General features: G+C 53.1%; 1 protein-coding gene across 1 annotated transcript; it reads left to right on the top strand.

Moving 5' to 3' along the window:
* Positions 1-4,594: 4,594 nt before the first annotated feature.
* On the top strand, positions 4,595-23,099 carry LOC125637821 (RING finger protein 112-like). The gene is made up of 13 exons (XM_075129051.1): positions 4,595-4,848; positions 5,282-5,299; positions 10,227-10,442; positions 10,829-10,966; positions 11,231-11,335; positions 11,551-11,601; positions 12,691-12,747; positions 12,953-13,039; positions 14,035-14,164; positions 14,319-14,449; positions 14,656-14,709; positions 21,877-21,951; positions 22,815-23,099. Exons 1-13 carry the CDS (start codon positions 4,600-4,602, stop codon positions 23,097-23,099), a joined length of 1,596 nt encoding a protein of 531 aa, XP_074985152.1. The 5' UTR covers positions 4,595-4,599.
* Positions 23,100-23,544: the final 445 nt, after the last annotated feature.

Genomic DNA, 23,544 nt, shown 5'->3' with positions numbered 1-23,544 from the left:
TCTTCTGTTATGTTCAGACATTCCAAGGCTGTTTTAGTCCTGGCAGTGGGAGACCTCCAGCATATGTCACTCACATTGAAGTCCCGCATGATCACACAGTGTTTTTTCCTACACATTCCTTCCCCATAAGGAAGCAGTTGTCCTGTTCCCTAGTGTGCTTTGGTGGCTGTAGAAGATGCCAACTAGTACCCTATCTTGTGCTTTTATCTATAAGGACTTTAATCCGTAAACATTCAAAATCATTTTCTTCTGAGCCATGAGTGACGCAGAAACAGATAATGCCATATTAAAGGTAGAGTGCTCCTCCCCCGCCCCTTTTCCCCACTTGCTCCTTCCTCGGTTGATTTTAGCATTACTATTGTGTCATTCATTCCAACGGTTTTCAGATAGAATTATAAATGAACAATTCCAATTCCTCTTGTTTATTATGCAGGCTCCTAGCATTGGGGCACAGGCAACTAAAGAATTTCTTCTCTTCAAGTCCTTTGGTTTCTTGTCCTTTGTTCTGAACATCTCAGTTTCAGAGCTAGCGGAGTGCTCTTGTCGTCCCTCTTTTTACCTTCCCTGTTTGCTAGTAGTTTAACCCCCCTCCTGACACTTCTAGCCAGTCTGTCCCAGAGCAGATTGGTCCCCCTTCTGCAGAGATGGAGGCCATCCAAACTGAATAGCCCCCTGTCACTATAGACGGTGGACCAATGTTCCACAAAACCAAACCCCTCCACCCTACACCACTTTCCTAGCCAGTGGTTCTGTTGTCTGCTTGTCCCTTTGTAGAATCTTCTTCCAATTCTTCTGAGAATTGATTCTCCAACAAGCATTGTCCATCTTGCTTGGACGGTTGGAGGACTCTTTGTGGGTGAGCTTGATTTCTTTACAGTTTGGGCCAAGCTGCCATTTGATACATCTCTCCATTTCCTCAGACCAGCTGGATCTTCAGAGGGATCTTCCCTAGTTTCAACATAGATGACCTAGAATTGATTGAAACTTCCAGCAGTGTGCAATTTCTCCCAGTCCTCTTCTCTGTGGTGGCCACAGCCTGCCCATCCTCATCTATCTCCAACGGTGTAGAAAGCCACCGAGACCTCCTGCCTGCGGTGGTTATGAGTCACCAGGCCTCTTCTCTGATTTCCTCTCTCTCAGATTCCTTGGTGGCCAGCTCCTTTCTTCCTTGAACCTGGGCTACTGGTGTTTCCCGAACACGGCTGTCTAGCTGCTCCTCAGTTTCTCTGACTCTTAGCATCTCAGTTTGTCCCTCAAATCCAAGATTCGTGTCCTCCAGCCACCAGCATGGACTCCATGCACATGTAAGCAGGGGATTTGTCCCAAGTTTGCTTACATGTAGTAGGGGGATTTCTCTAAGTACACACCATCCTGGCTGAACTGAGTGACGAAAGGATCTGTGTCCCTGACCAAAATCACTTCACCCTGATCCCTGCCCACCCTTGACTTTCCCTTTGGGCACCAGGTGAACAGGACTCGCATCACACAGGGAGATCTCAGCCCAGGAGATCCTGGGAGTTTATCTCAATCTCTCCATGGGCAACTCTGGCCAGGGACAAGGGTGCCCCTACTGCAGGACATTCCTAATTCACCCTTTCAACCCATAATTACTGCAGTTCACTTCAACATGGACAAAACATACTTACCGCTAAACCGTTTCTTTGGGGCTTGCAGGGTAAACCCCACGATGAAATGGCTTGGGTGAGGTTCAGTGCAGCAGTCTGTAAAGTGCAATGAACTTTACAGTTAAAACAAATTTATGAGTCTGGTTTCTTTTTCTGGGGGCCGGATGTGCTGCTCGGAAATTGCTGGGGGGCACCCCCAGTCTACGGAGGTGGTGAAGCTGTGTGACTTAACCTGGAGGAAAAGTGAGACCCCCCAAGGGGGTCTGGTACGCTGACAGGTTCTTCCTAGAGATGGTTCCAAAACTGGGGCCAGAGCACAGATACTGGGGCTCCGTGACACGGCTGTCCTGGCAGGGCCTCCCCCTGCACCCCAGCTGTGGCCTTTAGTGCCCTCTTGACCAGCCACATCCCCCTCAGAGGTGCAGAGCCATGGAGAATGAACTGGAGGGGACGATTCCACCCCCCGGAGGGTGGGACAGACAGGAACAGGCATGGGCAGTGTGCGCTGAGCAGGGGCTGGGTCTGCAATGTAGCCCAGTCAATCCCCAGTCAGGTGACGCAATGTCCAGCACCTGCAACGTGATGTGTAAAGGGGTACAGAGGAAGAGGTTTGCTGTGTGTGACGAAGTGGGAATGTTCTTAATGTTTTCTCTGAATACTGTGTGGGTGCCTCAGTTTCCCCCGGGCATTTCTTAAGTATCTAGGTGGTGGGATAAGGGGGTGTGATTGTTGCAGAGCCCTGGAGGGCAGATGTGAGGCCGTCTGCACAGAGAATGGCCAATACCCTGTCTCCTGGCGACTGATGGCCTGGCCCTTCCCCCCTGCAAGGTGCCAACTGAAGGTATTGGAGAACAAAGAGATCAGGTGGCCTCCTGGCCCGGGACAGAGAGAAAGGCCGGAGGAGGAGATGGAGAGGGTTGTCAGTTTGGAGATGGCTGGGGAGACGGGGGGAGGCCCAGAACCTGGGTGTGGGCTCCCCACCCCCCAAGATGGACCTGACTGAGGGGTCCTGTTCTCTGCACCTACAAGCTCTGTTTGGGACTGTGTTCCTGTCGTCTAATAAACCTTCTGTGTTCCTGCCTGGCTGAGAGTCCCGGGGAATCACAGGAAGTGGAGGTGCAGGGCCCTGACTCCCCCACACTCGCTGACACTGGGTGACCTGGGATGTCTCTGCATCTAAAGAAAAGCTCATGCTCTCTTCCTGACATGGAAATGGAGATAAATGGAAGGGGGCTGTTGTTCCCTCACGGAAGCTCAGGAGAAAGGCGCAGGGCTGAAGAGAACTCAGGATCCCGAGACTGACAGTCCCCAGGGCCAATGGGGTGATGCAAATGCTCCAGGTGAACCTGATGGACAGGGCAGCAGGCCTATGAGGGAGTCAGGAGCCCAGGGACCCCTCCTCCGAGTGAGCTGGGGCTGCCTGGGGCAGAGAAGGGCAGAGTTAAGGGGACAGCAGCAGCAGAAGCTGGGCTGAGGGCAGTGCTGGGGAGCTGGAGCTGGGGCAGGGCAGACCAGCCGTGCTGACAAGGAGCCAGGGCTGAGCTACAGCGGGAGCCGTGGGCCCAGAGCTGGGATCGGGGGGCAGAGCCATGCGACACCACACCAGAGCCAAACAGCTGAGGAGAGCGAGGGGGGAAGGGAGCAGAAGGCCAGACTCGGGGGTGGGGGGCGTGACCCAGATCGGGGGCTGATGCTGGGGAGAAGGGTCCTGCCACCTGCAGCCTGCGGGGGTGTAGCCGGGGCCAGAGCCGTGTCTGACCCCAGTGTCACCGCAGTGCAGGAAGAGCGGGGAGGCCTGGGATGGGTGAGGAACAGACGCTGACCTTTCCTTACGCCCCAGAGACGGATGTGTGTGGTGTCCCCATGCCCACAGGGCGGGGCCCCTTGCTCCTTTAACCTGTCCCACTTTACCTGCTTTTCCTTATTGTTTCTCTCTGTTTTAATAAATTGTATTTGGTCTGAACTTACTGCAGGGACAGTGGGCCAGGGAAGTGGCTTTTGTGGAGCGAGCACCCTGGAGTGGGGACACCCTGGCCCTTGCCCTAAGTGACCATGACAAGATTGGGGGTTGAGCCCCCCAGGACCTCTGGGCCCAGCTCTGTCGGGTTACGAGAACTCTGGCGCTTGGGAGACGGGAAGGGGAGCCCTCGAGGGCAGGTAGGTCTCCCTGTAAAGGGGTTTGGAGTGAGGACTAGGATCCTTTCGCTGTCTGATTCCACCGGGGCCCTGCAGAAGCCAGGAAAGTTGACCGCATCAGTGGGACCATTCCCCCGCTTACACAAGCACCCCCTTGGCAAAGGGCTCTAGGGAAAGCCCTCAGTCATGCCCACGATATCCAGTGACCAAACCCAGACGCTGAAAGTGAAACTGAGTAGGGAGTGGCCCGCCCGTCACTCTGTGCAGAGAGACACGCAGAGAGCCAGGGAGGCAGAGGGGAAAAATCAGAGACAAACGGAGAATTAACCACAAGATTTGCACTCGAGTCGGTTCTCAGGGTGAGCTACAGGAACAGAGCTGGAGCGGGAGGGAGCCCAGGGCTGGGCTAGCAGGGGGCTGTGGGTCAGGAGTGAGGGGCACCGGCAGAGGTTGGGGGGAGCCCAGGGCTGGGCTAGCAGGCGGCTGTGGTTCGGGAGTGACGGGCACCGGCAGAGAAGGGGGCAGGGCTGGGATAGTAGGGGGTTATGGGTTGGGAGTGAGGGGCATTTGCAGAGCTGGGAGGGGGACAGGGCTGCACTCCCGGGCTCCAGGTAACCCAAAACCCCAAGAGCAGAGAGGCACTTGCCAGCCCTGCCCCAAAATGGGAGTGGCCAGCGCACAACAGTGATTGGAAACTTACCCAGCCGAGTGGTGAAAACTAACAGTAGAGCCCAGGAGTCCTGGCTCCCAGCCCCTCTGCGGTAGCATCTTAGCCCCGGTGTTCCCATGTGCTAGCTACTAACCCAGTGGATCTCCCCAGGCCTGCGGGATCAGCGGGATGGAACAACTCTGGGAGGACGTCACCTGCTCCATCTGCTTGGACGTCTTGAAAGACCCCCTCTCCATCGAGTGCGGCCACAACTTCTGCCGGGGCTGCCTCTCGGCTCACTGGAGCCAGATCTCAGCCCAGGGGCACCGCTGCCCGGAGTGCCGGGCTCCCTGCTCCGGGGATAGGATGATCCCAGACACACACGTCAAAAACCTAGCGGAGAAAATCGCGAAGCCTCTGCAGGAAGAGACTGAGTCGGTGAGACCAGACAGGCCGGATAAGGGGAAAAGGAGCTTTCTCTTGTAGGGGATGCTGGGCCCAATCCATCCGCAGGGCAGGGACTGGCTGACTCATGGGGGCAGGGGATGGGACACCAGGCCTTTCCCCTTTAGAGGGCACCAGCCCTGATCTGGGCCCAGGGTGGGGACTGGCTGTCTCAGAAGGGTGAGGAAGGGGACACACAGACTCATAGACTGGTAGGCCAGAAGGGACCATCATGATCATCTAGTCTGAACTCCTGTACATTGCAGGCCACAGAACCTCATCTACCCGCTCCTATAATAGACCCCGAACCTCTGGCTGAATTACTGATGTCCTCAAATCATGATCGAAAGAATCCAAGTTACAGAGACTCCACCATTTACTCTAGTTCAAACCTGCAAGTGACCCATGCCCTATGCTGCAGGGAAAGGCAACCCCCCCGCCCCAGGTCTCTGCCAAACCGACCGGTGGGAAAATTCCTTCCCCACCCCAAATATGACGATCAGCTAAACCCTGAGCATTTGGGGGAGACCCACCAGCCCGACACCTGGGAAAGAATTGTCTATAGTAACTCAGAGCCCTCCCCATCTAGTGTCCCATCACTGGCCCTTGGGGATATTTGGTACGAGCCTTCACACATGAGCCATATGCCTTTGTAGACAACCTCATCATACCATCCCCTCCATAAACTTGTCACGCTCAGTCTTGAATCCAGTTAGGTTTTTTGTTCCCCTTGGGAGGCTGTTCCAGAACTTCACTCCTCCAATGGTTGGAAACCCTTGTCTAATTTCAAGGCTAAACTTGTTGCTGGCCAATTTATAGCCATTTGTTCTTGTGTCAAGGTTGGTGCTTAACTTAAATCACTCCCCTCCCTCCCTGGTATTTATCCCTCTGTTGTGTTTCTAGAGTGCAGTCATAGCTCCCCTCAGCTTTCTTTTGGTTCGGCTAAACAAGCCGAGCTCTTTGAGTCTCCTCTTCTAAGGCAGGTTTTCCAGTCGTTGAATGATCCTAGTAGCCCTTCTCTCTACCTGTTCCAGTTTGAATTCATCTTTCTTAAACGTGGGAGACCAGAACTGCACACTCTGCTCCAGATGGGGGCTCACCAGTGCCTTGTATCATGGCAATAACACTTCCTGTCTCTGATGGAAATACAGTACCTCACCTGGTACATCCTAGGGTTGCATCAGCCTTTTTCACGGCCACATCCCATTGGCGGCTCATTGTCATCCAGTCATCAGCCAATAAACCCAGGTCTTTCTCCTCCTCTGTCGCTTCCAACTGAGATGTCCCCACCTTGTAGCACAAATTCTTGTTGTTAGTCCCAAAATGCATGACCTTGCACTTTTCACTATTCAATTTCATCCCATTTTTATTATTCCAGTTTCAAGGTTGTCCAGATCGTCTGTACGATATTCCGGTCCTCCTCCGTACTGGCAATACCTCCCAGCTGTGGGTCATCCCAAAATTTGATCAGCACACTCCCACTCTTTGTGCCTAGGTCATTAATGAAAATGTTAATAAGATTGCTCCCAAGACCGATCCCCGAGGAACTCCACTAGTAACCTCCCTCCAGCCTGACAGTTCACCGTTCAGTTTGACCCATTGTAGTCTCCCTTTTAACCTCTCCTTACCCACCTTTCGATTCTCATCTTAATTCCCATCTTCTCCAATTTAATTTCCCATGTGGCACTGTATCAAACGGCTTACTGAAATCCACGCAGATTAGATCAACTGCGTTTCCTTTGTCTAGAAAATCAGTTATCTTCTCAAGGCAAGAGATCAGGTTGGTTTGGCATGATCTACCTTTTGGAAAGCCAGAATGTATTTTATGCCAATTACCATTTATCTCTATGTCCTTAACTCCTGTCTCTTTCAAACCTTCGTCCAAGACCATGCATACAATTGAGGTCAAACTGATGGACCTGTGGTTTCCTGGATCACTTCTTTTCTCCCTTCTTAAATATATGTACTATATTAGCCATTCTCCCGTCATGGGATACAAGCCCTGACTTTTACAGATTAATTACAAATCCTTGCTATTGGGCTTGCAATTTTGTGTGCCAGTTTCCTCAATATTCTTTGGTGGAGATGGTCCAGACCCCCCCAGTTTGGTCCCATTAAGCTGTTTGAATTTGGCTTCCATTTCAGCCAATTCAGTGACAATTTCTACTCCCGTATTCTTGTTCTCATTAGCCATCTTGCCACAAGCATCTCTATCCGCTTATTAAAAACGGAGGCAAGATATTTGTTTAGCTGTTGGGCCATACCCATGTAACCCTTCTTCCAGGTGGAGCCAGCAGCAACCAGGGCCCGGTTCAATATCTAGGGGTTTCTTTTCAACAATACAACACAGAACCGGCACGAGCCCCCACCCAGTGATCTGAGAAATTTACACACCACCCTTGGGAGCCTCTCAGAGGCAAAACTTCCCCACTCACAAGCACAGAGTCTGAGTGTAGAAAAGAAACTTTGAATAAAAGGAGGGAAGTACCTCGGCATTAATTTGGGAAAACACCACAAACAGGGTTCATAAACATAAACAATGAGCAAAAGACCCACCCCCAAGTAGGTTGGGCAGTGCCCTTTTCCTGCAGGGTCTTAAGCCAGCAACCCAAAATTCCCTTTAACGTGCCCGTCCCTTCTCTGCACCCCATTCACAGTTGCTGTCCTTGGCCAGTGCAGCCCCAGAGTTCACAGGTGCATCTGCAGGGTTCACCTCCCACCCTAGGTGAAAACGGGACGGGGGAGAGAAGGAGGCACCTTACTCACTACGCGGCTCGGGCACTCGCTTGTCACCCCTATGGCCGATTGCCGTGCCTCTCTGTGGGGCTCTGCTCTCTGGCCGTCTCTTCCAGCCGCCCTGCTGGCCGCTTGCCACCCCTCTCCGCCAGCCGCCCTGCTGGCCACACCAAGCTGACTTCTGGGCCCCCCACTTCACACAGCTCTCAGTGATTTCAGCTGTTCGTGGGGGAGCCTGACGGCTGGGGCACACTGGGCAGTGTCTTGCATCAGAGACACTGTCCCAAAGCAGATCTAATCCATTGACCTAGGTATCAGCCATTTCAGCTCTGCAGCCTGTAACAAGACTCTCAACTGAGTCTCAATTAGCTTTGTTGTTACACAGTGGAGAGAGGAAGGGACAAGTGGTGTTTGGGACCCTTAGGCAAGGCCCACAACACACATACATGTGTGTGTGTGTGTGAGTGTGAGTGTGTGTGTGTTCCATCGGGGTCGGCCAGGTACAGTTCTGCTGCCCTTCATGCCCCAATGACAAGGAGACTGGGGATCCAACACCAGCCAAAGGTGACCATTTGGGCAAGCAATCCCATCATGCTGAGCACCTAGGCAGGGTGGGTGTGCCCATCCAAAGGAGATCAGCTCCTGAAGTCCTTTTCCACAGCTCACCACCCGATGTCAGGGGAGACCTCATTCAACCTCTGCTTACACCTATATCTGAAATCTCCACCCCACCCTCAGTGCTTAGTGGTCCCACTTCTTCTTTCCTTGTTTTCTTTTTATTTATAAGGCTAATTAACCTTTTAGTGTTTGTTTCAATTCCCTTTGCACGGTCTAATTCTGCTAGGCCTTTGGCAGTTCTCAATTTTCTCTCCACTTTCTGACCTCCAGGAGGCAGCTTTCCTTGCTGATCCATCCCATCTTCCATTCCTCATAGGCTTTCTGCTTTCTCTTAATTTCTCTTTGAGATCCTGGTTCATCCAGTTTGGTCGGCAACCCTTCCCTATGGGATTCTTTCTGGATGCAGACTCCAGAGAGTTTCTGCAATTTTCACTTAAAGTAATTCCAAGTCTCTTCCACATCCAGATCCTTGAGGTTTGCAGGCCATCCACTTCCCTAATTCCCTTAATGTTTTACAGTTTGGCCTTTTGAAATCCAGGACCCCCGGCTGCCAACCTGATTTCCTTTATCCTTCCATTTAATTTAACCTGAATAGCTCATGATCACTCGAACCAAGGCTATCCTTCACAGCCAGTTCTTCAGTGCGGTCCTCGCTACTTACCAATACCAAATCTAAACTGATCTCACTTCTTGTTGCTTCAGTGACTACTTGGTGAAGAAATCTGTCAGCCGTCACATACAAAAATATCCAAGCCCTACCATTATTAGTAGCTCTTCTCCCCCAATCTCTGTCTGGAAAACGAAAGTCTCCCATAATCACACAATTCCCAGTGGTATTTATTTCATTCAAACTATTCATGGGGTTTCTATCCACCCCCAAACCGGATTCTGGGGGTCTTTAGCAGACCCGAAGCACTGTCCCAGGGGAGCCTCTGGTAGCTTTCTTCCCCACAGTGATTTTGACACAAACTGATTCTGTTTTATCCATTCCATCCCTTCTCGTTTCTTTCCACTCCACCTCGTCATGAGCAGACAATGCTACTCCACCACCTCTGCCTTTCTTCTTTCTTTCCTGTAATCCAGCCATGGCTGCTACTGCCCCATGGTTCTGTTCACCCAATAATATCTGTTTTCCCGTCCTGCACCCATAGTTCTACTTCCTCCATTTTGTCACGCAGCCTCCTGGCATTGCTGAGCAGATATCTTGCTGATTCTGCTTGGCTTTGCTCAGATTTCTCACGCGGGTAGGTACAGTCATTTTACTGCCAGTATCGGCCACCTGACTGTTAGTGTAGGTGCTCTTGGCACTATTGATCTTCTTCTCGTGCGTTCTCCTTCTCTCTGTCATTCCTTTCTCCTTTGCTGCGCCCTCTCCTACTTGATTTTCCTCCCGCTCAGTGTGAGAATCAGGCCTGGAGGTTCCATGAGCATCTCCCAGGGTTCCTAGTTTAAAGCCCTTTTCCTCAGCTGTCCCAACCTCCACCCCGGAAGTCTATCTCCCTCCCCACGCAGGTGGCATCCGTCCCATAACCAGTCATCTGTCTGTGAACACCGCCCAGTGGTTGAACATCCCCAAGCCCTCATTAGTCCCAGTGCCTGAGCCATCTGTTGATTATCGGCATCTTGTCTAGCCTTCGCTCTCCTCCTCCAGGGACAGGTAACATCCCACTGAAGATCACTTTAGCCTCCATTTCTTTATATGTCTTCCCTAGCCTGGCACAGTCTCCCTTGATGTGTTCCAGCAAGAATCTAGGGGTATTTCCCCTCCAGAGAGTTCTGGCTCTGGTGCAGCCCCAGGGCAGGGGGACTGGCTGGTTTGGGGGGGTGGGAATGGGGACCGGGGCTCTGATCTCGGGCACTGGCTGGGTTGGGGCTTGGGAAGGGTCACGGGGCTTTGGTGCAGGGGACTGGCTAGCTCAAGGGGGTGGGAATGGAGCATGGGGCTCTTATCAGGGGGCCATGGGACAGTCTCTCTTGGAGGGCGGGGTCCCAGCTCTGACCCTGCTCTCTCCCTGCAGCAGGGGCCGGGGGCTCAGCGGGAGCCGGGGCGCCCAGTGCAGCTGGTGCATCTGGACGAGGAAGAGAACCTGATCCTGGATGAGGAGGCCCTGAGCCGCTGCCTGGAGCAGGGTGGGGTGGGGGATGCCCCCGTCTGCCTGGTGTCCATCATCGGGGAGCAGCGCCGGGGCAAATCCTTCCTGCTGAACTACCTGCTGCGCTGCCTCCGGAGCCCGGTGAGTGTGAACGGGGGCAGGAGTGAGCTGTGGGTGTGAGCGGCCCCATCCTGCCCCCTGCTGGCAGGCTCAGAGCTGCACACGTGGTTGTGAGCAGCCCGCCCCCCACCATGTCCAGTTAGCTCGGACCCTGGCTGGACCCTAACGCGTCTGTCGGCCTGTCTGGAACACAGCGTGTCTCTCTCTCGTCTAGACAGCCGTGGATCTGTTTGTCTATCAGATTATGATCACACTCGTCACCACGTATTCCTCCCTGCCCCACACTAGCACAATTAACCCCTGCCCCCCTCCCAGGGTTTGCAGCCTAGGGTTGGGGGGGGGGGTATCAGTCACTCTCCTCCACCACCCTGCACTGACCTCTCCCCCACCATGTTCCCTCCCAGCAGGACGCAAGGGACGGGTCATGGATGGGCCGGGAGGATGAGCCCCTGGAGGGGTTCGAGTGGCGTGCGGACGAGGAGCGAGTCACCAATGGGGTGTGGGCATGGAGTCAGCCCTTCTGGGTCCCGGCCAAGTCGGGGAAAGTAAGTGGGGGCATTGGGGGTGCACAGGGAAGGGGGAGGAGGCCATGCGGGGGCTGGGAGAAGGGAACCAGGTGGAGAGAGAACAGGGGGGAATGGAGAAGAGACAGAAGTAAAGAGCTAACCCTGGGGGACTTCTGGGGGAGGTGAGAAGGAGATGCCAGGGGCCATGGGGGCTGAGCAGGGAGCAGGCTCTGGGGGCGGAGGGGCCGTGGGTGGCTGGACAAAGCCGGGAGCTGACCTGGGGCTCTCCCTCTTGGCTCCCAGGTGGCCGTGCTGCTGGTCGACACCGAGGGCTCCATGGACATTGAGAGCAACAAGGAGACCAGCATCAAACTCTCCGCCTTTTCCATGCTGCTCAGCTCCTACCAGGTTGGGGGGCTCCCCGGGGGGCGCTGTGCTGCAGGGAGCAGGGTGGAGGCTTAGCGGGGGGCGCTCTCCCCTGGGGGTCAGGGCCGGCCCCAATGCCCCAGTGAGGCGCTAGGGGGCGCTGTGCTGCAGGGAGCGGGTGACGTGGCTGGGAAGGGGCCTGGGGCGGCCGTCCCTGCTCATTGCTGTAGCTCTGTCTGTCTCGTGATTATTTGCAGATACTGAACACTGGCTGTCGGGTGAAGGACCCGGATCTCGAATACCTGGAGGTGAGGCCGGGCAGTGCAGAACGTGGCCGGACCAGGTTCTCCCATGACGCCCACAGCATTATTATCCCTCCCCATAGCTCCTGTGGGGAAACTGAGGCCCAGAGAGAGAAACCGACTCTCCCACGGTCACGTGGGCCTCTGGAGTCAGCACTGTCACTGCACGGCCCAGCCTGGCTCTCTGCTCCCAGGTGTCTGGCGTGGGCCACTGGGCCAAAGTTAGGACCCCTCCCTCCCCTCCAGCCCAGCTCTGCCATTGGTGGGAAGCTGCTGGGGCCAGGTCCTGGGGCGGTCGCTCTGTCCCCCTGCACTGCTTTTCTCTCTAGCCTCTTACCCAGCCCCAGCCCCGCTGGGTCGAGCCTCTGTCAGTCGCACCCTTAGTGACATCACTGCCACCTGTGGTATATGGCTTCTCCGCCCCTGTACTGAGCCCTGGGGGGATTCTCTGTTCAGGGGAGGGGTCGGCTTGGGAGGGTTTTATCTGCCCTCGCTGCCCCGGGTTCTGTCATTGGCAAAAACCTGGTTCACGCAGAGATATGGAGGCCTAGTCAGAGCTCAGGGAAATGCTACGTGCTGACATTGTTCAAGGTGTGAGCAGAGCCGTGGTTTGACCCCTGGGGCTGTGCAAAGAAAGTTGGAAGCATCCATCAGCCCTAGGCAATGGGGTGTTTGTGGAGTGGAACCCCTTTGTAAAAGGACCCCAAATTTCGATCACTGACTCCCCCCCGCATTCCTCCCTCACCTCCATGGAGCACCTTGAGAGAAGGAGAAAGCCCTGAAACCGGATAGAGGAGGGGTGCGCATTGACAGTCCTCCCCGCCCGTGCCAGACCCTCGTGTCCCACAGCCTCCCTCTCACTCCCATGGCCGGGTGCAGCTTCTTTCTCTCTGACCCACTGAAATCGTCTCTGTCCATCTCACGATTCGTTTTGCGCTCGCTGGGCCTCGCTCTCTGCCCTGGGCAGAGGGAGAAGCTCAGGTGTGGGGGTGGGGGGTGATCAGGCCCCTTTTTGTCCACAGGCAGGATCATTTCCCCCCAAACTAAACACCTCCCAGGTCCCAGACTCACCCCGCCCCTCTTTTCTCTCTGCAGATGTTTGTGCAGGTGGCCGAAGTGGTGGGAGAGGCCTATGGACTGGAGCCCATTCAGGTGAGATGGCTTCTCCCCCATCACCTGCTCTGCCCCATGTATCCCCACACTGCACCCCTCCTCCACTCCACAGCATGCTCCTGCCCCTTGCACCCCAGCCCCACTCCTGAGGGGTTGAGGTTTCCCCAGCAGACACTGTCCTTCTCCACGTCCCAGTGTCCCCCCACCCCCAGTGACCCCCACTCCCCTTCTGTCTCCCCTGCAGCACCTGGACCTACTGGTGCGGGATTGGAGCAGCTCCCGGGTCCTTGGAGCCCAGGGTGGGGAGCAGCATCTGAGACAAGTCAGACAGGTGAGTGTGGGGCTTGGGGGGGATGGGGAATGGGACCCAGGGCCTGTCCCCTCTGGGGGCACTAGTTGTGATCCAGACCCAGTGTTGGGGACTGGCTGGCTCAGGGGTTAGGGAATTGGACACGGGGCCTTTCCCCTCTCAGGGGCTGGTAACCCCACCCTTTATAAAGGTTGTGTGACAAATCCCATTATAAGACCCCTTTAAAGTTGCTTATAACTTTGCCAAACTTTAACTGTTTGGGCTGAAATTTTCCATGCTTGTTCTCTGCCGCCAGCTCAATTCGCGGATGCTCCCTCCAGCTGTTTCTGAGAATGAGGCTAAAAAAACCAAGTTGTTTGGCAATATTGAAAGAAAATTCTGATGTTCCTTTTTTTTTTTTTTTTTTTAACATCTCTATCCTCCCCGCCCTCCCCGCTTCAGAGTAAGGACTCTAAATTTGGTGGGGGGTGGGGTGGCCAGTGTTTCGGTGATATGGTAGAGTTCATCCACACTAACCATGCTCCACCCCTCCCAGCTCCACATGATGCCCAGACTGAGCATGCCCCGTCCCCACAGAGCGACCCAGCACGCTCCAGCCTCGGGCTGCAGGAGCAAAGCTGGACTTTCCCTGCAAGTGCTGCTCCAGGCCAGGCACCAGAACTGAGAGGGGACCTCCTGTCTCTCCCATGCTCTCAGTGAGCCCAGGTGGCTGGAGAAGGAAGCTGCTTGATTGCAGTGTGGAGGGGAGAAAAGCCAGAGCAGGAGGAGGGAAAGGAGCAGGGTGGGACAAGGCATCTGGATAGACTGGGAATGGGGTAGGGGGTGTGAGGAGGCTGAGCCCTGGGACTCACTCCTTTCTCTTCCTGCCATCCCCTGCCTTGTTCACTGCACCCCTTCCAATTCCTACCACAAACGAGGCCGGGCTCCTCCAGACCCTCTCTGACTGCCTGGCAGGTCTGGCTAATGTTAACACAGGTTTTTGTGTGTGAATGTAACGATTCCCCCTGTCTCGGCAGAAGCTGGAGGCGAGGTCCCCTTGCAAACACCCCAAGGCCCTGGAAGCGCTGAAGAGAAGCAGCAGCTGCTGTTATCTGATGCCCTTTCCTGGCGAGCGGATCACGATGGGGAGCGAGGGAACTCTCAGAGGTAATGGACCCTGGTCATTGGCTCTAAGCCCCCTGCCATGTGCAGAGCAATGTGATTGGGGCGCTGATCATGCCTACATGTGGAAGGTAGAAAGTAGGGGGATCAGACAGGCCCTATATTCCACCACCATTGTCCATCTCTCTCCCCTTTGCAGACATGGGTGAGAATTTCCGGGAGAGCCTGAGGGACTACGTCACCACCCTGGTGAGCTCGGCCAGTCAACATGTCCAGACAGACCGGCATCGGGAGATGCTCACCGGGACACAGCTCGCTGCCAAGATAAAGGTGAGGACTGGCCAGCTGTGCTGGAGGGAGCAGGAAGGGGATGCTCTCCCCTTGCAGTCAGTAATGACCCCAATACCCCCAATTCCCCAGCTGCCCCACCCCAGAGGTGGCTGCATCTCAGCGCCAGGGGAGCCATCTCCATGTTCCCAGCCTTTCTAAGCCTTGTGGAGTCTGTGACATGGTGATTTCTTTTGGTTCCTTTTCAGAATTTATCTGATGTGATGAAGAAACATCGCTTCGGCTTCTCCTCTCCCTGTCAGGTATTGTCTCTGCCTCTGACCTGATCGCAGGGTGTCTCCCCTCTGTCGTCCATGCCAGGGCTGGTGAGGTGCTTGGAACTGGGGCCATCCTACTGGAGGTGACTGGGAAAGGGTCTCGGGTTCTCGGACTCCAAGGTAGAAGAATTTGACTAGACTAGAGGGTGGCTGATGCTGATGCTGGTGGCTGATGCTGGAGGGTGTGACTGGTTCGGTCTCAGAGACCCCCTTGGGACTGTCACCTGACGTGCTGGAATTACCTCTGAGCCCATTTTCCACTGCCAGCCTGGGCCTCCAGAACCCTGCCTTCTTGAGCTAGACACACTAGCCTGCTGCAACACAGACCCAGGTCTGGGTCCATGCCCCCAAAGCTGCAGACTTTAACCAAAAACTGCTCAGCAAGTCACCTATCTCCAGCACCCAGACACCCAGCTCCCAAAGGGATCCAAACCCCAAATAAATCTGTTTTATTCTGTATAAAGCTTATACAGGGTAAACTCATGAATTGTCTGCCCTCTATAACACTGATAGAGAGGTATGCACAGCTGTTTGCTCCCCCAGGTATTAATCACTTACTCTGGGTTCATTAATAAAGAAAAGTGATTTTATTAAGTAAAAAAAGTAGGATTTAAGTGGTTTTAAGTGATAACAGACAGAACAAAGTAAGTTACCAAGCAAAATAAAACAAAACACACACGTCTAAGCCTAATACATGAAGAAACTGAATAAAGGTAAATCTCACCCTCAGAGATGTTCCAATAAGCTTCTTTCACAGACTAGACTCCTTCCTAGTCTGAGCCCAATCCTTTTCCCTGGTACAGTTCTCGTTAGTTCCAGCTCAGGTGGTAACTAGGGATTTCTCATGACTGGCAGCCCCCTTTGTTCTATTCCACCCCCTTTTATATCTTTGGCACAAGGCGGGAATCCTTTGTCTCTCTGGGTTCCCACCGTTCCTTCTAAATGGAAAAGCACCAGGTTTAAGATGGATTCCAGTGTCATGTGACATGTTCACATGTCCTGTGAGACTTCAAGCCTCCATTCTTCCCGGCCTGACTTATAGGAACACAGGAAGGCTTTCAAGTAAACAGAGCCATTTACAACCAATTGTCCTAGTTAATGGAAGCCATCAAGATTCCAAACCACCATTAATGGCCTGCCCTTTGCATAGTTACAATAGGACTTCAGAGTAAAACTTCATAATTATAACTTCAGATACAAGAACGATACGTTCATACAAATAGGATGACCACACTCAGTAGATTATAAGCTTTGTAATGATACCTTACAAGAGACCTTTTTGCATGAAGCATATTCCAGTTACATCATATTCACTCATAAGCATATTTCCATAAACATATGGGGTGCAATGTCACTAATACTGGAGGGGTTGCCCAGTCTACGGATATATCTCCAGTTCATGAGGCCCGTAACATCAACACGCCTGTCCCCAGGCATGGAGACACACCAGCCCTGTGTGTGTCGGCATGTGAATAACAGCAGTTTATCAGAGCTGGCCCAAAAGTGACGATTTTGGTTTGGTTTTTCATGCAGAAACCATTGAGGTGCCCACAAACCCCCCAAATGTTTCCATTTGGCAACGCTGCCAAGGTGGCTCCTGGGAACTGTTGTTCATGCTCCTCACATGCCCCATTCTCCTCTATGGGTTGGTGTGATGAAGGAATAGTCACCTCTCATGAGTGCCTCCTGCCAGCTGGGGCGATCCTGCATTCTTCCCATTTTCTGTTCCCGGTGCTCCCTGTTGGCAGTTGCCTTAGTCAGGGGTGGCTCAGCCCTCCGGCTAAGTCACACATAGTCTGAGATACACGAAGGAGCCCCTTTCAGGGTAACACAGTCCAACAAACGGCTGGCCCTCTGTGGGGGCTTGAGCCTCATCTCTGGGCCTGTTTACACTCTAGCATCTAGCCCCTTTCTCAGGCTCTAAAACTAAACTTGCCCCCTTTTCAGGGCTTTGGCCACTGCGCTAGTGGCCGGCTGGGGCCATAGGCTTGCTCACTACTCCAGGTCGCAACTCAGGAACCCTGCAAGTAGCAGCCACCTGCTGCTTTCATTACTAGTTGCTACTGCTGAGTTTCCTGGGGTGCTTCCCACTCTGTCCCATCACCTTCTTGGGTTCTCTCTCTGTTCCCTGTATGAGCAGGGTCTCCCCTAGGCCTCCTTGCCTGGAGAGTTTCTCCATCTCTGTCCTGAGTTCTCAGGGTCTTCTCTCAGGCCTCTTCACCTGCAGAGTTTCCCAGACCTATCCCTGCGTGAGCAGGGTTCCTTCCCCAGTCTCTTTCCCTGTGGAGTCGCACAGTCTTTTAGTCTTTCTTTACCCTTCTGGTCCCAGCCAGCGACAACCCGGCTCACCCCTGCAGCTCCTTTTAACTGAGCCTGCCACACCCTGATTGGCTGCTTCCCTGCAGCCTTTCTAGGCAGGCCTGAGGTTCCACACTGATTGCTCCTTTTCCTGGGGTGGGGTGTGCCAGGACTGCAGTCCTAACCTGGGCTTACAAATGCGTGTAGATGCTCCAACCTTAGGTTAACAACCCCAGGGGCTGCTAACTCAATTCCTACTAACTCTGGCCTTACATCGCAGTGTAGACTTACCCATAAGCACGGACTGCAAAGTGCTCTTGGGTTTCAGCCTCAGATCGCCTGGGACAGGTGCTACCCAGGCCCTCTTCTAGAGGAGAATTTGTGGTGAGAGGGGTGCAGTTTATGTCCTTGGGGGGGGGATAGACCAGCCTAGCCATTCTGGAATGACTACTCCGCAATTGCCACTCCACAATAGTGCCACAGCAGAGACTGTTCCGGAGTCATTGTGTTCCCCGGTCGATTTAGGGCCCCCCCGCCTATACCCTAGCTAGGGTTCAAGGCGTGACCCAGTCAATTTAGGGCACCCTCGCCCTTTCTCTACTGAGGTCTCAGGGTGGAAGACACATAAGAACATAAGAACGGCCACACTGGGTCAGACCAAAGGTCCATCTAGCCCAGTGTCCCGTCTGCCGACAGTGGCCAATGCCAGGTGCCCGAGAGGGAATGAACAGAACAGGGAATCATCAAGTGATCCATCCCCTGTTGCCCATTCCCAGCCTCTGGCAAACCTATTGGTACCCACGGGGCTCAGGAAGAAACCGGGTCAATTTAAGTACCCACCCTTTCCCCTCGGGGCTCCGGGCTGTACGGGTCTGCGGTACCTTTTCCCAGCGAAAGTCTTACACAGTTGTGCTCTTTACATTCATTTATTAACAACACACACAGAATACATATACCAAGCAAATCTTATATGCTCACCACTCCCAATATATGGAGAAATTTCATCAATGGTGAGTCAGGATCCTCTCATGGGGGGTTCCCGGTGCCCATACATGTCACGGTCTTGCAGGGGGTAGGATGTTTTGCAGCTTGATGTTGTTCTGCTCTCCGGAGTTGATTCCCAAAGAGCATTGTTTTTTCATTTACATCTATCGGTAAAATTAGCTCCCTCTTTCAAATTTACTAAACCTGTCACAATATCCCACACCCCTAAATAACAGAATTTTTAACCAATTACACCCTGGCACCTATGTGTCCTTCTTACTGCCCAGGTTCTTTACATTTTCTCTTTCATGCCCAAATGGTAACTTAGGTGTGACCTTCTCTGTGCAGAGGGTCAGCATAAAAACATGGCTCACAGCTTATTTTACAAAAACGAGACAAGCCATTTACAACACACACTTTGCTTCTCTACAAAAGAAAAAGGACACTAAACTATCTAAACTACTACATGCCACAAGGGGCCACAACAGTGGTTCCCTTAACCCACCCAGCAATATTGTTAACCTATCCAACTATACTCTCAGCCCAGCAGAAGAATCTGTCCTATCTCGGGGCCTCTCCTTCTGTCCCTCCACCCCCATGAACATGATACAGTTCTGTGGTGACCTAGAATCCTATTTTCGAAGCCTCCGTCTCAAGGAATATTTCCAACACACCTCTGAACAACATACTAACCCACAGAGACCTTCCTACCAACACTACAAAAAGAAGGATTCTAGGTGGACTCCTCCTGAAGGTCGAAACAACAGACTGGACTTCTACATAGAGTGCTTCCGCCGACGTGCACGGGCTGAAATTGTGGAAAAGCAGCATCACTTGCCCCATAACCACAGCCGTGCAGAACACAATGCCATCCACAGCCTCAGAAACAACTCTGACATCATAATCAAAAAGGCTGACAAAGGAGGTGCTGTTGTCATCATGAATAGGTCGGAATATGAACAAGAGGCTGCTCGGCAGCTCTCCAACACCACTTTCTACAAGCCATTACCCTCTGATCCCACTGAGAGTTACCAAAAGAAACTACACCATCTGCTCAAGAAACTCCCTGAAAAAGCACAAGATCAAATCCACACAGACACACCCCTGGAACCCCGACCTGGGGTATTTAATCTGCTACCCAAGATCCATAAACCTGGAAATCCTGGACGCCCTATCATCTCAGGCATTGGCAAACTGACAGCAGATTGTCTGGCTATGTAGACTCCCTCCTCAGGCCCTACGCTACCAGCTCTCCCAGCTATCTTCGAGACACCACTGACTTCCTGAGGAAACTACAATCCATCGGTGATCTTCCTGAAAACACCATCCTGGCTACTATCGATGTAGAAGCCCTCTACACCAACATTCCACACAAAGATGGACTACAAGCCGTCAGGAACAGTATCCCCGATAATGTCACGGCTAACCTGGTGGCTGAACTTTGTGACTTTGTCCTCACCCATAACTATTTCACATTCGGGGACAATATATACCTTCAGATCAGCGGCACTGCTATGGGTACCCGCATGGCCCCACAGGATGCCAACATTTTTATGGCTGATTTAGAACAACGCTTCCTCAGCTCTCGTCCCCTAATGCCCCTACTCTACTTGCGCTATATTGATGACATCTTCATCATCTGGACCCATGGAAAAGAAGCCCTTGAGGAATTCCACCATGATTTCAACAATTTCCATCCCACCATCAACCTCAGCCTGGACCAGTGCACACAAGAGATCCACTTCCTGGACACTACAGTGCTAATAAGGTGGGGGGAGGGATAGCTCAGTGGTTTGAGCATTGGTCTGCTAAACTCAGGGTTGTGAGTTCAATCCTTGAGGGGGCCATTTAAGGATCGGGGCAAAAATTGGAGATTGGTCCTGCTTCGAGCAGGTGATTGGACTAGATGACCTCCTGAGGTCCCTTCCAACCTGGATATTCTAAGATTCTATGATGGTCATATAAACACCACCCTATACCGGAAACCTACTGACTGCTATACTTACCTACATGCCTCCAGCTTTCACCCAGACCACACCACACAATCCATTGTCTACAGCCAAGCTCTGCGATACAACCGCATTTGCTCCAACCCCTCAGACAGAGACAAACACCTACAAGATCTCTATCAAGCGTTCTTACAACTACAATACCCACCTGCTGAAGTGAAGAAACACATTGACAGAGCCAGAAGAGTACCCAGAAGTTACCTACTAAAGGACAGGCCCAACAAAGAAAATAACAGAATGCTACTAGCCATTACTTCAGCCCCCAACTAAAACCTCTCCAACGCGTCATCAAGGATCTACAACCTATCCTGAAGGACGACCCATCACTCTCACAGATCTTGGGAGACAGGCCAGACCTTGCTTACAGGCAGCCCCCCAACCTGAAGCAAATACTCACCAGCAACCACACACAACGCAACAAAAACACTAACCCAGGAACCTATCCTTGCAACAAAGCCATTGCCAACTGTGTCCACATATCTATTCAGGGGACACCATCATAGTGCCTAATCACATTAGCCACACTATCAGAGGCTCGTTCACCTGCACATCTACCAATATGATATATGGCATCATGTGCCAGCAATGCCCCTCTGCCATGTACGTTGGCCAAACTGGATAGTCTCTACGTAAAAGAATAAATGGACACAAATCAGACGTCAAGAATTATAACATTCAAAAACCAGTCGGAGAACACTTCAATCTCTTTGGTCACTCGATTACAAACCTAAAAGTTGCAATTCTTCAACAAAAAAACTTCAGAAACGGACTCCAACGAGAGACTGGTGAATTGGAATTAATTTGCAAACTGGATACAATTAACTTAGGCTTGAATAAAGACTGGGAGTGGATGTGTCATTACACAAAGTAAAACTATTTTCCCTTGTTTATTTCCCCCCAACTGTTCTTGTCAACTGCTGGAAATGGCCCACCTTGATTATCACTACAAAAGGTTCCCCCCGCCCCCCGCCGCTCTCCTGCTGGTAATAGCTCACCTTACCTGATCACTCTCATTACAGTCTGTCTGGTAACACCCATTGTTTCATGTTCTCTGTGTATATAAAATCTCCACACTGTATTTTCCACTGAATGCATCCGATGACATGAGCAGTCGCTCATGAAAGCTTATGCTCAAATAAATTTGTTAGTCTCTAAGGTGCCACAAGTACTCCTTTTCTTTTAGCTTATTTTATGTTTGTTGAGTCTCCTTCTCTATCCTCCCTAATTTCACAGCACCTGGCTGTTTCTACTTTACAACCTGGGTGGTTATAACTCTCGTTAGGGGCATTCCTGGGGAGGGAATACTTTGTCAGCAGCAGAAAATTCTCTTTTTTTTCACGTTTAGTGGTGAGATCTCTGAGTTTCGCCCAAAGCTGGTTCAATATGGGGGGTTGATCAGGTCTCAGACCAACAATTGCTCCTCCACAACAAGAGTTTACCCAGCCCAGAATAATACGCCTCCCCCCAGCAAAAAAGAGCTGAGATTCACACCCAAACCACCTGCTCCCTGATCAATAAAAGCCCCCACACACCACCAGACCCGTGAGAACCGGCGTCACTGATGTGCTCTCGGGCGTCAGCCTCAGGCCGAGCCCGGCTGGGACAGGGGTTTGCAAAGTCTTTGGCCAGAGGAAAGTGCTGCAAGGGCAAAATGCAGGTCGGGGCGGGGAAGGGAGCCGAGGCTGGGCTGCCGTTAGGGAACAAATTGGAGACCAGGGGCACCAGACGCCGAAAGCGGCCGCCATGCCACCTAGTGGCATCTCTCTGTTACGTGAGGCTGCTGCGGTGGAAGCTTCAGCCACTAAATGGAGTCGGGGCCCCATGAACTGCGGCTCACCCCGGTCTTGTCCCCCCGGCACAGATGGCCATCACCTTCCACAACCAGAGAGTCGTGGACAGCGCCCGCACAGACCACGCTGTGTTTCTGAGGGAGAAGGTGAGTTCAGGGGGCGGAAGGGTCTGCGCCCCCAGCCAGAGGAACCCCAGAGGGAAACATCCCGGCCAACCCGGTGGGCTTTGGGCTTTGGGGAGGAGACGGGAGCTCATATCTCCAGCTCCCAGGGTGCTTGTGGAGATTGGTGAATCCAACCCATGTACAGTGGAAGCCCTGATCTCAGTCACAAGAGTGAGGGGAAGTTTCTGTGCTGTAGCTGGGGGGTCCATGGGTGAGACAGGGTCACACACCCACCCCTTCTAACAGCCTGGGCCCCTCCTCTCCCCCTCCTCTCCCGCTCAACGCAGGACGGCCTGTCCCAGTTCATGGCCGACTGTCTGACGGTGGATCCGAGCGCAATGGCGGAGCAGTTCATGGAGCAGCGCAGGTCACTGCTGGAGCGGTGTCAGAAGGAGATGAAGGAGCCGGAGGAGACCCTGCTGACGGCGCTAAAGGCGGAGTTGACTCGGGAGGCCGAGACCTTCCTTGGGACCTACCGAAGACGCTATCAGAGTCACAACATCAACCAGAGAGTCATGGACAGAGCCCGCCAAGACCACGCTGACTTTCTGAGGAAGAAGGTGAGACAGGGTGAAACTGTGCTCCAGCCCGGGGAACCCCAGGGAAACATCCCGGCCAGCCCCGTGGGTTGTGGGTTGTGGGGCAGGAGACAGGAGTTCATATCTCCAGCTCCCAGGGTGGCTGCAGAGATGGGAGACTCCAACCCATGCACGGGGGGGGCTCTGATCTCGGTCAGGGGGGTGGAGAGAAGTTGCTGTGCTGTAGCCAGAGGGTCCATGGGTGAGACGGGGTTCAACCCCCACCTTCTAACAGCCTTGGGCCCCCTCCTCTCCGGCTCCACACAGGACGGCCTGTCCCAGCGCATGTTCAGCTGTCTGACGGTGACGCCGAGTGCAATGGCGGAGCAGTTCGTGGAGAAGCGCAGGTCACTGCTGAAGCGGTGCCGGGAGGAGATGAAGGAGCCGGAGGAGACCCTGCTGACGGCCCTAGAGGAGGAGCTGACTCGAGAGGCCAACATCTTCCTGGAGACCTACAGAGAGCGCTATCTGTGTCACTTAACCAATCTGGGCCGGAAGTTGGGGCAGGGGCTGATATTGTTGTTTGCAGCGAAGTCAAGTTTTCGTCACTGAGGCTGCAGAGCTAAGCAGCAGCTGTTAGGGTGGGGCTGGGGGTGGGAGTGGGGTGGACACTACAGCCAGGATGTACATGTGCAGGGAGGTGGGTAGCAACATCAGGCAGCAGGAACCGCGAGAGCTGCAGCTGCCCACATCGACAGGGCATCACCATCGACACAACAGTTGGACCATGAGCCCCTGCTCTGTGATTTTCACTAAAACACCTTCCAGGGAGGCCTCCAGCCAGGATGGGAAGCCATCAAGGCACAGAAAATTCACATCTGCCCTCAGAAGTTAGTCCCAGTAGTTATCCTCCCACACTCTGGAATACAATAGGAAGGAAAAGAATGGCTTAAGACAGACACCTGTCAGCTATCACTTCAGAGCTTAGTTGAGCTGGGTGAACAATGGGGATTTTTGTTCTCTGGTATGATGGAGGTGGGAGTAGGGAGCATTAACC

The sequence above is a fragment of the Caretta caretta genome, chromosome 6 (assembly GCF_965140235.1).
Source record: "Caretta caretta isolate rCarCar2 chromosome 6, rCarCar1.hap1, whole genome shotgun sequence".
Taxonomy (NCBI): domain Eukaryota; kingdom Metazoa; phylum Chordata; order Testudines; family Cheloniidae; genus Caretta; species Caretta caretta.
The sequence above is the reverse complement of the archived record's forward strand: the minus strand, read 5'-3'. Positions and strand labels throughout refer to the sequence as shown.

Excerpts from the sequence above, each read along its gene's own strand:
- LOC125637821 (XM_075129051.1), top strand. The coding sequence starts at position 4,600 with ATGGAACAACTCTGGGAGGACGTCACCTGCTCCATCTGCTTGGACGTC. Across the intron at positions 12,748-12,952 it reads ATGGACTGGAGCCCATTCAG|CACCTGGACCTACTGGTGCG; the intron begins GTGAGATGGCTT and ends TCTCCCCTGCAG. Across the intron at positions 13,040-14,034 it reads ATCTGAGACAAGTCAGACAG|AAGCTGGAGGCGAGGTCCCC; the intron begins GTGAGTGTGGGG and ends CTGTCTCGGCAG.